The sequence below is a fragment of the Camellia sinensis genome, chromosome 3, assembly GCF_055761805.1.
Source record: "Camellia sinensis isolate YWXY chromosome 3, ASM5576180v1, whole genome shotgun sequence".
Taxonomy (NCBI): domain Eukaryota; kingdom Viridiplantae; phylum Streptophyta; class Magnoliopsida; order Ericales; family Theaceae; genus Camellia; species Camellia sinensis.
The window spans coordinates 67355842-67371184 of NC_138963.1; the positions used below are offsets into that span (position 1 = coordinate 67355842).

At 36.4% G+C, this 15343-nt stretch overlaps 3 protein-coding genes across 3 annotated transcripts; 2 read left to right on the forward strand and 1 right to left on the reverse strand.

The window, feature by feature from the left end:
* Window positions 1-1560: 1560 nt before the first annotated feature.
* LOC145821026 (uncharacterized) lies at window positions 1561-3240 on the forward strand. Its single transcript, XM_082917643.1, has 2 exons — window positions 1561-2365; window positions 3061-3240. The coding sequence occupies exons 1-2, from the start codon at window positions 1601-1603 to the stop codon at window positions 3232-3234; spliced, it is 939 nt and encodes a 312-aa protein (XP_082773769.1). The 5' UTR covers window positions 1561-1600; the 3' UTR covers window positions 3235-3240.
* A 32-nt stretch (window positions 3241-3272) lies between these two features.
* On the forward strand, window positions 3273-5343 carry LOC145821590 (uncharacterized). Its single transcript, XM_082918120.1, has 4 exons — window positions 3273-4204; window positions 4337-4427; window positions 4531-4626; window positions 5285-5343. The coding sequence occupies exons 1-4, from the start codon at window positions 3273-3275 to the stop codon at window positions 5324-5326; spliced, it is 1161 nt and encodes a 386-aa protein (XP_082774246.1). The 3' UTR covers window positions 5327-5343.
* A 1462-nt stretch (window positions 5344-6805) lies between these two features.
* Window positions 6806-11381, reverse strand: LOC145821591 (uncharacterized). The gene is made up of 8 exons (XM_082918121.1): window positions 11265-11381; window positions 9790-9840; window positions 9558-9669; window positions 9325-9437; window positions 8772-9210; window positions 8425-8553; window positions 7918-8338; window positions 6806-7448 (listed from the first exon to the last, which is right to left on the reverse strand). Exons 1-8 carry the CDS (start codon window positions 11379-11381, stop codon window positions 6806-6808), a joined length of 2025 nt encoding a protein of 674 aa, XP_082774247.1.
* Window positions 11382-15343: the final 3962 nt, after the last annotated feature.

Below are 15343 nucleotides of genomic sequence, written 5' to 3' on the forward strand. Positions count from 1 at the left end.
TTAATGTCCACAGAACCCCCAAACTTCACTCAACAATGTGATGGAATGTGATGTAAATATTCACAGTGTGACATCAATGTTGGACTTGTTTGTGTTGTTGGGTGTTGTTTGGTGCAGTTGGTTCCCCCCTATGATTTTTAGCAAATTATTACATAATGTGATCACCCATGTAAACATTCACATTGCCCTCTAACTGTTGTAGTTTTCGGGATTTGTTTTTGCACACATGAATGATGTGAACATTCACATTACTATTGAGTACTGGGTAAACTTAGAGTAGTACACACATTAATGTTAGAACCCACAAACTTCACTCAACACTGTGATGGAGTATGATGTAAACATTCACATTGTGACATCAATGCCCAAGTTGTTTGTGTTATTGGGTGTAGTTTGGCGCTTTTGGTTCTCCCCTTTGATTTTTAGCAAATTATAACATAATGTGATCACCCATGTAAGCATTCACATTGGCCAGTAACTGTTGGCGTGTTCGAAATTTACTTTTCAAACATGGATGATGTGAACATTCACATTACTATTGAGTACTGGGTAAACTTAGAGTAGTACATACTGATGTCAACATTCACATAATGTGAATGTTCACATTAATGTCAGAACCTCCAAACTTCACTCAACACTGTGATGGAGTATGATGTAAACATTCACATTGTGACATCAATGCCCAAGTTGTTTGTGTTATTAGGTGTAGTTTGGCGCTGTTGGTTCCCCCCTTTGATTTTTAGCAAATTATAACATAATGTGATCACCCATGTAAGCATTCACATTGGGCAGTAACTGTTGTCGTGTTAGAAATTTATTTCTCAAACATGGATGATGTGAACATTCACATTACTATTGAGTACTGGGTAAACTTAGAGTAGTACACACTGATGTGAACATTCACATCATGTGAATGTTCACATTAATGTCAGAACCCCCAAACTTCACTCAACACTGTGATGGAGTATGATGTAAACATTCACATTGTGACATCAATGCCCAAGTTGTTTGTGTTATTGGGTGTAGTTTGGCGCTGTTGGTTCCCCCCTTTGATTTTTAGCAAATTATAACATAATGTGATCACCCATGTAAGCATTCACATTGGCCAGTAACTGTTGTCGTGTTCGAAATTTATTTCTCAAACATGGATGATGTGAACATTCACATTACTATTGAGTACTGGGTAAACTTAGAGTAGTACACACTGATGTGAACATTCACATGTGAATGTTCACATCAATGTCAGAACCCCCAAACTTCACTGAACGCTGTGATGGAGTATGATGTAAACATTCACATTTTGACATCAATGCCCAAGTTGTTTGTGTTATTGGGTGTAGTTTGGCGTTGTTGGTTCTCCCCTTTGATTTTTAGCAAATTATAACATAATGTGATCACCCATGTAAGCATTCACATTGGCCAGTAACTGTTGTCATGTTCGAAATTTATTTCTCAGACATGGATGATGTGAACATTCACATTACTATTGAGTACTGGGTAAACTTAGAGTAGTACACACTGTGTTCCAATTACTGTCAATGCTGGTTGTTGAATGTTGTTTGGTGCTTCGGGTTCCATCCTCTGTGTTTCAACCAATTATATGTGCTCATTTGAACACACAGGTCTTCCCCATAAAGTTGATGGCAAGCGAAAGCGAGGGGAATCCCGTTCCAAAACCAAGCCTGATCAAACAGCTGTTCCTGAAGAAGTGAACATGAAAAAAGTAAACTACCGGTCAAATATAACTGGATTGATCAAACTGTTAAAGGATACAAAATTTACAAGTGGCCAATTGAAGTGCCTTAGAAAAACACCGTTCTGGCCATTATTTGATAGCTTGATCAGTAACGAAATCGACCTCAACCACTGCATGAAATATGATGATGTCATTGTACGTATAGTACAAACATTCAAGCAATCTAGTGGAAGGTTTTACATTGGGGATAAGAACATCCAGATTTTTAGAAGCGACGTATCACTGATTTTTGGGGTGGACTGCGGCACCAAGTCGATGGACCTCTCTTATGGTGCAAAACCAACAACCGGCATCATACACCGAATGTGCAAGGATGTTAGTCGGTTAAGTGCTGCCAAAATACGAGAAATTCTGAGGGAAGCATTGAAGGGCACAAAGAAACATGACGATGAGGAGGTCGCAAGATTAGTTTGCATGTATGCATGCGTCAAGCTATTCTTTTCTACATCCGGAGAAACAATTGGATGGGTTTTCTACTCATACATGGACCCATTACACAAGATGATCGAGTATGATTGGGCTGAGAGCATCCGGGCAACCTTGATGGGTTCATTGGGCCAAAACTGTGGAAAACCAGGACGAGTCACCGGATGTGTGATGTTGTTAATGGTAAATCTCATAAAACTTATTCTATGTTTAATATGAACATATACGGGCTTTGAACACTCTGATGTGAATGTTCACATTTCTCAGCTTTGGTGTGGAAGTTGACAACATTGATGAAAACATTCGCATTACTGTTTCAGTAATGTACAAACACACATTAGTAGATGCTGGTGTAAACATTCACATTAACAGATGTGAACATTCACATCAGTTGTACCACTCACATTACCAGATGTGAATATTCACATCAGTAACATCACTCACCATTAGCAAAATGTGAGCATTCACATAGTAATAGCACTGACATGAACAGATGTGAACATTCACATCAGTATCATCACCCACCATTAGCAAATGTGAACATTCACATCAGTAATAGCACTGACACTAACAGTTGTGAACATTCACGTCAGTAATATCACTCACATTAACAGTTGTGAACATTCACATCAGTAGTATCACTCAACATTAGGAAATGTGAACATTCACATCAGTAACATTACTCCACATTAGCAGATGTGAACATTCACATCAACGGATGTGAACATTCACATCAGTTTTAAGTGATGTAAACATTCACATTACTGGCCTAGTGGTGCACTGTGAATATTTACATTACTGCACCAGTGGTGTAAACATTCACATCAATGTTAATTCATATGAACATTCAAATTACTGATATTTGTTATTTGTTTCAGTATTGGCTGTGTGAGCATACAACAATCTTACAACCCCGCAACCCCAATGCCATTCCACGATGCGTAAAATGGGACCTCACAGCCTTACATAGCAACATGAAGTCCATAACTTTGGCTAAGCTAGGTTTAAATGAGGTAGAAGTACAACCAAATATATTGTGCTTATTCACATAGTGAGACGAGGAACTATCTAACTAACATACTGTCTCGAAATGCAAGTATATGGCGGCGAGCTAATGGCATCACCAACTGAAGCGAAGATGTATCGTCATACAAAATTGAATGTGGAGCCAAAACCTGAGATTTTGTCAAGTGCAGTAGCAAAGAAAGATGAAAGCAATGAGGATCAAAGCAAAGACAGTCAACGCAGTGATGACAGGGATGCATTTTCTGTCGATGCAGTGGACCTGAATGATGTTGGACATTATATCAACCCCAGCTGTAGCACCCCCAATGTTGAGAAAGGAATCATCATAGCACAACCAACTGAGCCCGACATTGTGGAAGTACTCATAAAAGAAAACCAAAAAGCTTGGGCTCTTGTACAGCAATGGGAAGCGAAATATAAACAGTTGGAAGAATCATGGGAGTTGAGGGCAAGGGTGATTGCTGCCCTTGAAGCCAAACTATTTGACCAATCGGGATCATCCAATGTAGACATGGACATGAAGACTTGCATGGAATGGAAAGATACAGAAATTCAGCAGCTGACCAAGTTGGTCATCAACTTGGAATGTGAAAAAACAATACTTCAAGACCTTTTTGACGATCAGTCCGTCCACATCATCACTCAAGTTGAAGCACAAAAGGCTCATGACAGCCTTAACAAGAATCCCACTGCAGCATTGGAACACATTACCAGCCCCCCATCAAGGGTAAAGCGCATAAAGCAGAAGGAAAGGAAAGAACACAGGTTGGACGAGTTTGAATACCCCAACCTGCCTGGTCAGAAGAAAGGGAAAGAGGGAGCCGAACAGCAATCACATGCAGTCCAAATTGCACAAGATTTAGACAAGCAACCACCAAAAAAGCAGCCAACAAAGTCCAAGAAGTTAACCTTGAACAACAAACTGAAGGTCTGGGCTAACATGAACAAACTCAACAAGCAAAAAGTCCAAAATTTGCACAAGAACGGCGGTGATGAGTAAGTGATCTTACATATCCCCAACTATTTTTTTTTTCCATCATGTTCAGTTCACATACATACTTAATAAATTAGATCATTTCATAAATGTGCAATGTTGACATTAACATTTTCTGTAATCACAATGCACAGGTTGCTAGTGTGGCGAGGGGACTCAAAGACTAAACATGTGTATTTTGATGACATCATACACCTCATCAAGGAAGAATCAATAACCAACAACGTATGGCAACTGTAAATGTGTACAAAACACACACACACACACACACATACACACAGAGTAAAGACACTGTAAATAATGTACTGCCACCCCTCCGGTTCTGCAGGTGATAGATGCTTATGGTGAAATTCTACTTGAACTACAAGGGCTAGTCAACCCAAGTTTGGAAGATTCATCATTCATCTTTACAAGCACATGTTTGGTAACCACTAGACTTTAATTTTGATTATGTTTCAATACATGTGGATGTTCTTCTCAGAATTACATGCTTACATTGTTAACTTAAATAATAGGCAGATGTGAATGTTAACAACAACATAAAATGACCTTTGAGAAGAATCACATTGACAGATGTGAACATTCACATCATTCGCATTGAAGATTATATGCTTATTATGTTGATAAACTTAAATGATACACACATGTGAACATTCACATCAGTAATATAACTCACAGTAACAGATGTGAACATTCACGTCAGCAGTATTACTCATATTAACAGATGTGAACATTCACATCAGTAACATCACCCACCATTAGCAAATGGGAACATTCACATCAGTAATAGCACTGACATTAACAGATGTGAACATTCACATCAGTAGCATTACTCACACTAACAGATGTGAACATTCACATCAGTAACATCACCCACCATTAGCAAATGGGAACATTCACACCAGTAATATCACTGACATTAACAGATGTGAACATTCACATCAGTAGTATCACTCACCATTAGGAAATGTGAACATTCACATCAGTAACATAACTCCCCATTAGTAGATGAACATTCAAATCAGTAACACCAAACATTGATATAAATACTTGGTACATCATTGTATGCCCTTTGTGTGCAGAAAATCATTGAACAGTACCCCCCCACAAGAGGAATAAACTAATTGATGTACACATCAAGTAGTATCAAGGCCAGAGATTCTTAATCTTCCCAATACACGACAACTTTCACTGGACAACTGTTGTGTACGACGTGAAAAAGAATGTATGGAGGCATTATAATTCACTGCGCCCAAGAGAAGGCATACATGACCCACATATTGACAAAGCACAAATACTGGTAAGTGGCTGACAAAAATAATACTTGTCGTGATGTGTAATATTTGAACTTGGACGTATGCCCTATGTTGGTTGGTGCCTAATATGAAATTTCATTGTTGGCAGAGGGACTACATCACAGCATTGGTCCACAACATTGGACCATCATCACCATTATGGACCAATTTATCAAGCCAAAATACTTCGAAAACAATCATATCAGTGGACATCTGTCCTCAGCAAGCATCAAATTCGTAAGCCTAAAATCGATTTCTACACATGTTCCACAACCTTTACCCACCTAAATTTCAAAATCTAACAAGAAGTTTGCATTTTCAGGGTGGATTGTGGGCCTGCAGTTTGTTACATCATGAGGGCGCATGTATATCGTGAAGACATTGTTGCCAGCCTAGATCACTTTGAATGGTGTCAAATAAGAGACTCATTAGTACACCTTTTTCTGAACCACAGAAAGACAGTGCAATGTGAAAACCTATAGGTGGGGGGTGTCCACCTATCACTGTTACCCAAATCTGTTATCCACATTTAAGACAATTTAGTTTCAATAGATTTTTCATATTGGAGCAGACTAGCTTAATTGTAAATCAAGTCTATATCACTGCTTGTACAGATATTTTCCAGTCAATATATGTATATGCATTTTGCGTTGGTCATGCACATTGAGATTGTATTTTCTTTTTATTTTTTTGAATACACATGACATGATGTCAATGTTCACATCACAGAATGATCGTACACTTTCTTCTATTTTAAACCATACTACATGGATGTGAAAATTGCTTAAAGTGTTCATGTAACACAATATGACAGGTGTGAGTGTGATATTTCTTAACACAAGTCAATATTCACATCTAACAATTTGATGATGTGAATATTCACATCATAACTTCTGATTATGCGAATGGCAACAATGATGTCATGAATATTCACATCTTATGAGTTGATGATGCGGATGTTTACATTGATGTAAACATTGCTGTTGACAGTAACAACAATGTGAACATTCCCACCACAGAAATGTTTGAAAGTTGAACAATATGAACATTCACATAATGTGATTATATTACATAAGTGTGAATGTTAATAGCATGCATTCATCCAAAACACAACCAACATAAATGTCACATTGGTACCTTAAAAAAGTAAAAATAAAACACAAATCAAACACTAATGCATTATTATGTTTGCCAATGCAACGTAATCTTATTGCAACCCAATATTTCCCAACACAACACAATCTTATTTCAAAAATGAATATAAGAATCCAATGTAAAATACAATGTTGAAATGAAAAAAGGTACATCTTATATCCGCTCCGTGCATGATTTTCGATTATGGCTCCCCAACTTATCACATCTCCCGCACCTTATTTGCTTCAGTTTCTCACCCCTTGATGGGATCCTATTCTTTTTCGGCCTTCCAGGTGGTCTTTTCACGGTTGGCGGGTATATAGTGAAGTCCGTGGGATCAAAAGGCGGCTTCTCCACCGATGGTATAGGGAATATGGCTCCCGAATAGGCTGCACGATATGTCTCTACATGAAAGTAATGTTCTACACAATCATTGAGATTGTAGCGGCTCTTCTGAATGGCAATAACAGCATGGTCACACGGGAGTCCGTTAATTTGCCATTTGAAGCAAGAACATGAACGCCTCGCAACATCAACTGTAACAGATGGTATCGAATGAACTTCAAACACATCCTCGTTGGCTTTGCTAACTTGCCAAGACTTGCTGTCTTTGAACGAATCCATAAGCCTTGTTTCGAATGTCGGACAAATAATCTCATTCCATTTGTTTGCTTGGTCACGCCGTGCAGACATTTGCCGCATCAACTGAGTACGAATTTTGTCCACCATTTGAGTGATAGGAAGATTACGTGCTTCTTTAATCCAGTTATTAAATGACTCCGCCGCATTGGATGTCATCTCCCCATAACGCATGCCCCTGCACAATATATCACAAACATTGTACAATACGGAATTTAACAGGCCTGACCATTCACGTTGACAGATGTGAACGTTCACAGTACTGCCATTAGTATACACTGATGTGAACATTCACATCAGGGTATAATAATGTGAATGTTCACATCTGCTACCAGGTTTTAATAATGTGAATGTTCACATTATATGCTTATTACGTTGTCAACTTAAATGATAGACAGATGTGAATGTTAACAACAACAACAAAATATGACACGTGTCAACATTCAAATCTGTAATACATTGCATGACTATTTGACAAATTAACAGATGTGAACATGACATCAGTCATCATTAGCAGATGTGAGCATTCACATCATTTACATTGAAGATGAAACACAATTCGAAGATTGTTACCATTCTAAACTGAAAATTCACATCACTACCATTCTAAACTTCAAAAATGGAACACCTTAGGAAACTATTATTACCTGAAGTATGAATTTGCCCAGTGCTCAGGTGCTAAGTCCTTGAAAAAATTATGAGCTCGTTGTTTACCCTCCTCTTTTAATTTTGCAAGCTTTTCATGGAACCCTACCACAGTTGGCTCGTAGGCACAGTCACCCAAACTACTTACTAGGTGATCCCTGAATCCATTATCAATTCCTTTCATCCGGTCTCTTAAATTGCTCTTCAAGTGTTGTAAGCAATAACCGTGATGAGCCGATGGGAACACCTTTGGCATAGCTTCTAACAGACCAAGATTACGATCCGAAATAAAAGTAATATGGCGCTTCCCATCAACAACCTTCCCAAGTTCATGCAAGAACCACGACCAATTAGCCGTGGTCTCCGAATCAACAATTGCAAATGCAACAGGAAACAGACCTACAACACAACACCAATACACAACTGTTCACAATATTCTAAAGTGAATAGAAAAACAGTATAAACGAAACAGGTCATGTGAATGTTCATATGTACATTGCCCTTTTTACTATTGCTGGTTTCGGATTCATAAACATCAACGATGGGAACATTCACATTAACGACCATTAATAATTCATTGTTGATTGTTGAGTCACTGACAATGTTAACATTCACAGTATTGTTCATTAATAGATCAACTAACATTAGTATACACTGATGTGAACATTTACATCAGTCTGTAATAATGTGAATGTTCACATTTCTGTCATTAGCATACAAAGATGTGAACATTCACATCAGTGCATACTAATGTCAATGTTCACATTACTTATAATTTAGCAATCACTCTTTTGTCCAAACTACGCTGCTCAGAGTGAATATTGACATGAATAGACAGGTAAAAAAAACTTCTAACCATTGTTCCCGTCTTTCACCGTTGCCTCAAGTAGCTGACCTTTGTACTTTCCTTTGACGAATGTTCCATCCAGGAATAATAAAGGCCGACAAGCATTGAACCCAGAAATACACGCAGCGAATGACACAAAGAAGCGACAAAACTGTTGACTACTCGCATCATAGTCAATATTGACATAACTCCCCGGATTGTACCGCATCACAGCATCCGAATACCACCGCAACTGGTCAAACGATAACGAGTGATCTCCATGGATACCAGCCTTTGCTTTCTCTACACCCAACCATACGACATGGTAACTCACATCTAGCCCATAATCCCTCTTCAAAATAGTCACCACTTCACACGGCCGAGTCAACGGCTTGTCCTTCACAATTTCAGATATGGTACTCGACACCAAATCCGAACTAACTCGCGGATTCTTCGATGTTCGAACATCCTTACCACAAGTATGCACATCACTAAACCTCTTGATGTAGAAAAAATCATTTGCTCGTTGTGCTCTACAATGTATAGCCCACAAGCACCCCCTCTCCTCCCGCATCGCACACACAGCAGTAACTCTTGTTGTCTCGTTCTTCACGTATGTGAACTTAAACCCACATTGGATGGCATACTTACATAAAACGTCACGAAATTCTTGTGCACCTCCAACAAACCGTTGTCCTACATGCGTAATACCATTTGCCCAAGGGGCTGACAACAACACATTCTCCTTATGGTGGCAAAATCTCCGTAGTGCATCAATTTCATCCTCAACCCCCACACGCAGCAATCCCAAACTACTTGACTGACCAATATCACCCTTCAACTCAACCATAACTTCTACATGTTGTACCCCCATTGATTTAGCAAGCAGTACCATGTTCTGAAATTCTTTCTCATTGTCCAAATGACACTTATTAATCCCAGGTAGTTTACAGAACAATGGAATAGAACCAGCAGACAACTCATCCCATTTCTCACACAAACACTCCACCAAACGAGAATAACACATTGCGCGGGCAACATTTATTACAGTTGTACTACAACCATATGTACACACCAATAGCATAAAGGTATCAATCTCCTGTAAAAACACAAAAACACAACAATGAACAGTAATGAAAATCGATATGAAAATTCACATTGTGCAAAAAATAGATGACTACGTGTACAGTTCAACTGCTAAATCCATAATTCACAATATGAAGATGTGAACATTCACATTACTATTAACAAGATGTCAACATTAAGCAAACATCAAAGTACAATGACAACATCAACAATCTTCACATAATATAATGATGTGAACATTCACATCAATGTATGATGATGTAAACATTCACATCAGTGTATAATGATGTGAACATTCACATCAGTATATGATGATGTAAACATTCACATTGATATTAACAAGATGTTAACATTAAGCAAGCATCAAAGTAAAATGAGAACATTAACAATCTTCACAGAGCCTCATTCAGCAAACATCAATTTAAAATGAGAACATCCACATTCTTCACATATTCCATATTCACAAAATGTGAAGACTCACATTGATATATATACTGATAATCAAATCATCCACACAGAGCCTCATTACGCATGCATCAAAGTCAAATGAGAACTACACATTCTTCACATAATACGAATGAACTCTCCTCCACATAACCACGTAAAATGCATATAATTGAAAAAACAGAGCATTCAATCCATATAAATCCAAAAACAGAGCATCTGATCCATTATACGAATGAAACCATAAACTGAACATGTATTCATAACCAAATTGATACTAACCTTGATCATGCAATCCTACAATCGTACAGAAAGTTGAAAAAAACTGATTTGAACTAGTTATAATCCGGCAAATGTAACAACTGAACACCCTCCACTTCGTCGTCTTCACTCGCAAACCACAGAACCAGACTACAACAGCAAAGATGAAACCCTAGCACAACCAATCCTTGTAACGAGCATGCAAAACATAAACGTATCTCTCGGAATTGGATTGATGATGAAAAACGTAAAATAGAAACTACCAAACTACATGAGCGAAGAAACAGGCACCTATTACGTATTAACACTGTCCATATATGTATACAGGGGCAAAATAGTCCAAGAAATTATATTAAATTAGAAAAATGGACCTTATGGAATAAAAAGAAAAGTTTATGGGACTAATTAGGTTATAATATTCTTTAGTGGACCTAATGGGTTATAACAACTCTAGAATGGATTTATCAATAAAAATCCCTACTTAAATTTGAAATATTTTTTAAAATATAAGTTAAAATTTAAAAAAATTTAAATCATATAAAACTTATTTAATTTTAACTTAATTTATAAATACTAAACGTAAATGTTAATATATACTGTTATAAACTTATCACCACCATTACTACCATTACCACCACCATTATCATTTTACTGCCACTATTACTATGATTATCATTTCCACTACCATCATCACTACCACCATGCCACTACCAATATTACCACTATTATCACCTTTACTACCACCATCACCACTGCGTCACCACCACCACTATTGCTGCAGTTACTATTACCATCATCTTCATCACCATTGTTATTATTGTCATAAATATCACCATCATTTACTACCATTACTATCTTTACCACCACTACCATCACCAATATGCCACTACCACTGTTACTACCACCACCACTATTATAATACAAAAATTAAAATATTTAATTTAAAAAAAAATAAATTTAAAATTTGATTTTATACATATCAAATAATTTATTTTTAATTCAATACTTCAATTTTTGTACAGTTTTTCAACTTAAAAAATTCAATATTCAGCTTTTAATACTTAATTTTCAGTTTTATCAAATAACACCTAACATATACACTTTCTAACTTTAAAAAATTGACATAATTTTAATTTGTTTAGTCATAATTAAAAATATATATATTATAACTAAAAAGAGCATAACTAAAATAATATTATAACTAAAGAAAAAAAATTACATAATTAGAATGTATATAGTACACATTTAACAAAATGTCAATGCACCATTGTACATATCAAAAATAAATACTAAACTATACCAAAATTCTTTAGAATAACAGTAAGTCCAAATATCGATTCGTAGAAACAAATGTGAAATTAAACTAATTTAATTATTAAATTCATAAATTAATTTTGATAACAAGATGGATGATTCATAGAGTTACAATAATTATAAAAAAAAAAAAACTAATAATTTAAATTGAAGTTGGAGATACTAATTTTAGGAAAATCCTAAGGTAATGAATTCACCACTAGATACATAAATAGGGTTTCAAGTTGGAAATCATTTGTGTTATGGTTCGAACCAAGTAATCCTTCACAATTACAAGTTTGAAGCATTGATTCGGAGAATTATCACGTTCAATATATAGGCACAAACCATTTCACGTAGCACAAGTCATTCGCTTTAAGTTAGGGTAGCAACACGACTCGTCCCTCGTAGTATAGCTAATCTCATACTTTGAATATGAAATAATAGAAAATCATTGCATGAAAAGTATTCAACAATGACAGAAGTATAATACCTGAAGAAAAGAATGGAAAATATATTTAAAAACTTCTTAAACATCATACAACTCGTTCAAACCATTACAACAATGAAAACCAAAGAGAAAATCCTATTTACTTGATTAGGGTTTCATCAAAACCATAGAAAGAGAAGAACTAGCCACTCATGGTGGAGTGGAAAAAGGTAGAGGAAGAGGAAGCCACCATGGGAGATATTCTTGAAACTTAAGAACCCTTCTCTTCAAACCCTAGCCTCTCTTATCCTTTGGAAAATTCTAGAACCCTATTCCAGCCTTTTTTTCTTCCTTCTATACTTCTAGCTTTTCAAAACAGGCTTAAAACATCGTACACAAATTTCTAGGTACGACCGCACGTGTGGTAAAAACCCTTCACATATGTGATTTTTGCAGTCTCTGTTTGGCTCCAATGGATGGGTCACACGTAGGGGAATGGTCCTTTGCACGTACAGGAAGTACTTTTCTACATAAGATGTTGTGTTTTTGCTCATTTTGTGCTTCCATCGCATCCAACCTTATTGATATTAAATAGGCATAAAATGTACAAATTGACTGAAGAATAAGGTTAAGAGATCCTAGCTATCGACCTCAATGATATACAATTCAACCTCAATCACATCCCCTAACTTACAACTTGCTAACTACTTCACCCAATAATTAACTTATGTGCCAACTACAGTGCGATATTAAGACATGATGAGTCATTGAAGGCACAGTGGACAAGTATGAAGGAATCTATTGAGCAAAAACCACAATTTCATATTACAAAAGTTAAGTCTCTTGTACTTGTGAATGCTAGTAAAAACACATCATTAGTGCCCTCAGTGTAAAATGTAATCCCCATAACTAGTTAACTGTCCACTAGGGGTGTAAATTAGGCCCGGGCCGGCTCATGTTGGGCTGCCCAGACTTCCACAAAAAATCGGATCGGGCCAAGCTAGCCCACAACCCAGAAAATTAGGGTTAGGTCCAAGGGGTATTTAGGCCTAGGCTAGGGCTTGAGCTTGGGCGGGCTTGAACAATTTTTTTTTTTTTTTTTCTATTTTTTCTACCAAAATTTTATTTTTTTCCACTAAAAATGACACTGGGCCATGGACAGGCTAGGCCTTAGGCCGGGCTTTGAGTAGGCCTTAAGTGGGTTGATAGACCAAGTTAGGCAGGTCTAGCTTCAAAATGACGGCCCAAGCCTAAGGTCAAGGGCTAGGCTTGGGCCCGGGCCCAAGCCCACCCAGGGCTTCGGGCTGTCCACGGGTCGCAAGCCATTTTTACACCCCTACTGTCCACTATAATAGCCCAGTATAACTCACAATAACACCCAACGCATACAGAATAAAAAGATAAACCTTTTGCAATAAGGATTCTCAATTTTTTTGTTTTTTTTTTTCAAGGTTGTGTAATCTCCTGATCCATTAAGCCTTGTAATCAACCCATGTAACAACCATTAGGCCAATGGTGGAAACACTCCTACAAGCTTAATAACTCTAGCTAATTAATTAAAGCCGAATTGTATAACTCAAGCTAATTAATTATATTCTTAATTAGCTATAAGGATTAATAACTCAGGCTAATTAATTAATTAGAGTGTATATAGTACATCTTTTTAAGGGGTGTTTATTAGAATTTTCTTATATTGTTAGCTCTTTCTTATTTATTATTATCTTCTTTTCATTTAATTTAAATATTTTGTTAATAGCGTAAATTTTGTTTTTAGTTATAATTCTCAATCTCTAATTAGTAATTTACGGATATCAGTGATTGTTGTGTAGTCCATAGGACTCATTTTAGGTTCTATTTTGATAATATAAACTGTTCAAAATTTAGAAAACATCGAGAACAATATACGTGTAAAAAATCAAGTTAATCAGATATCAATAATTTTTTCATCAAATCACATCTTTATATAAACAAAACAAATATGTATGTATCAAACTAAATGCAAATGTAATTTGATGAATGGTTATTGATATCCAATCAACTTAATTTTTGAAAAATTTACCCATAAATCCCATATGAAGGAATGTTGATCTATTTAGGCTTATTTGAGATGTAGGAAAAAAGCTAACTTATTGACTTTTTTTTGAAAAAATGTGCAAAAAAATAAAGAGGTGATGTGACTTAAATAAGCTAATAAGCTGACTTTTTTCCACGCACCCAAAAGAGGCCTTAGTCTTAAAAGTTTTCTTATGAACCAATTAGTCCTTTTGTTTTGGAAAATTATATTTATTTGATTTGTTGCCATTTGAGTTTAAGTGAGCGTCCTTCTGTGATTCATTTTTTCAATTTTCTAATTCGTTTTTCAGATGGGAATGGTAATATGAGACGTGAAAAATTCTTTTTGGGAGATTGGTGGCTGAAGTGTTGTCGAACGTGAAAATCTACATTTCTGTTAGCATGTTTTTCTAGATTTACATTAGACTATTGCATTAGAGTGCTACGTTTGGAAAAAAAAAAAAATACACTAAGGAGTTTTTTTGGAATGTTACGTTATTACTGTTAATGTATACTTATCTATATTATACTCATCTATCTGTATCTCTATCTCTTTGTATCTCTATCTCCTTCTATACTTATCTAGGTTTCTTTTCAGCCTATAAATACAAGCTTCTGCTATTGTATTAATCATTCAATTCAATAATACAGATACACAATTTTCCCTTTCTTTCAACCATTCTAACATGATATCAGAGCATAGGTCTTGAATCCTAGCTTTTTTTTTCTCTCCTGATTATTGCCCGTACATAGTGGCATTATAGCATCTCTCTTCTTTTTTATCAATACACTATTCTTTGTTCCACAACACTATTTCGTCACTGTTCCATCATCATTTTTGACCAAAATTTTATAATTTTTTTTTACCACAGTGCTCGGAATTGTGCCCTGGTTCCAACGCTACCAGACCCGTCGCCACATACCTCTGTACGCGTTCTCACGCGCCTTCCGCTGCCACTCTCCCATGCATAAACATGCACCCTGTTACCACTCTTGCTAAAGACATTTAGGACTTTTTGAAAAAACGATACCAGAC

Coding starts and splice junctions, on each gene's coding strand:
- LOC145821026 (XM_082917643.1), top strand. CDS start 1,601: ATGTGCTCATTTGAACACACAGGTCTTCCCCATAAAGTTGATGGCAAG. Junction 2,366..3,060: donor GATGTGTGATGTTGTTAATG/GTAAATCTCATA, acceptor TATTTGTTTCAG/TATTGGCTGTGTGAGCATAC.
- LOC145821590 (XM_082918120.1), top strand. CDS start 3,273: ATGCAAGTATATGGCGGCGAGCTAATGGCATCACCAACTGAAGCGAAG. Junction 4,428..4,530: donor AAGAATCAATAACCAACAAC/GTATGGCAACTG, acceptor CCGGTTCTGCAG/GTGATAGATGCTTATGGTGA. Junction 4,627..5,284: donor TCTTTACAAGCACATGTTTG/GTAACCACTAGA, acceptor CTTTGTGTGCAG/AAAATCATTGAACAGTACCC.
- LOC145821591 (XM_082918121.1), bottom strand. CDS start 11,381: ATGGTAGTAAATGATGGTGATATTTATGACAATAATAACAATGGTGAT. Junction 9,670..9,789: donor CATATGGTTGTAGTACAACT/GTAATAAATGTT, acceptor GGGATTAATAAG/TGTCATTTGGACAATGAGAA. Junction 9,438..9,557: donor GGGTGATATTGGTCAGTCAA/GTAGTTTGGGAT, acceptor TTACGCATGTAG/GACAACGGTTTGTTGGAGGT.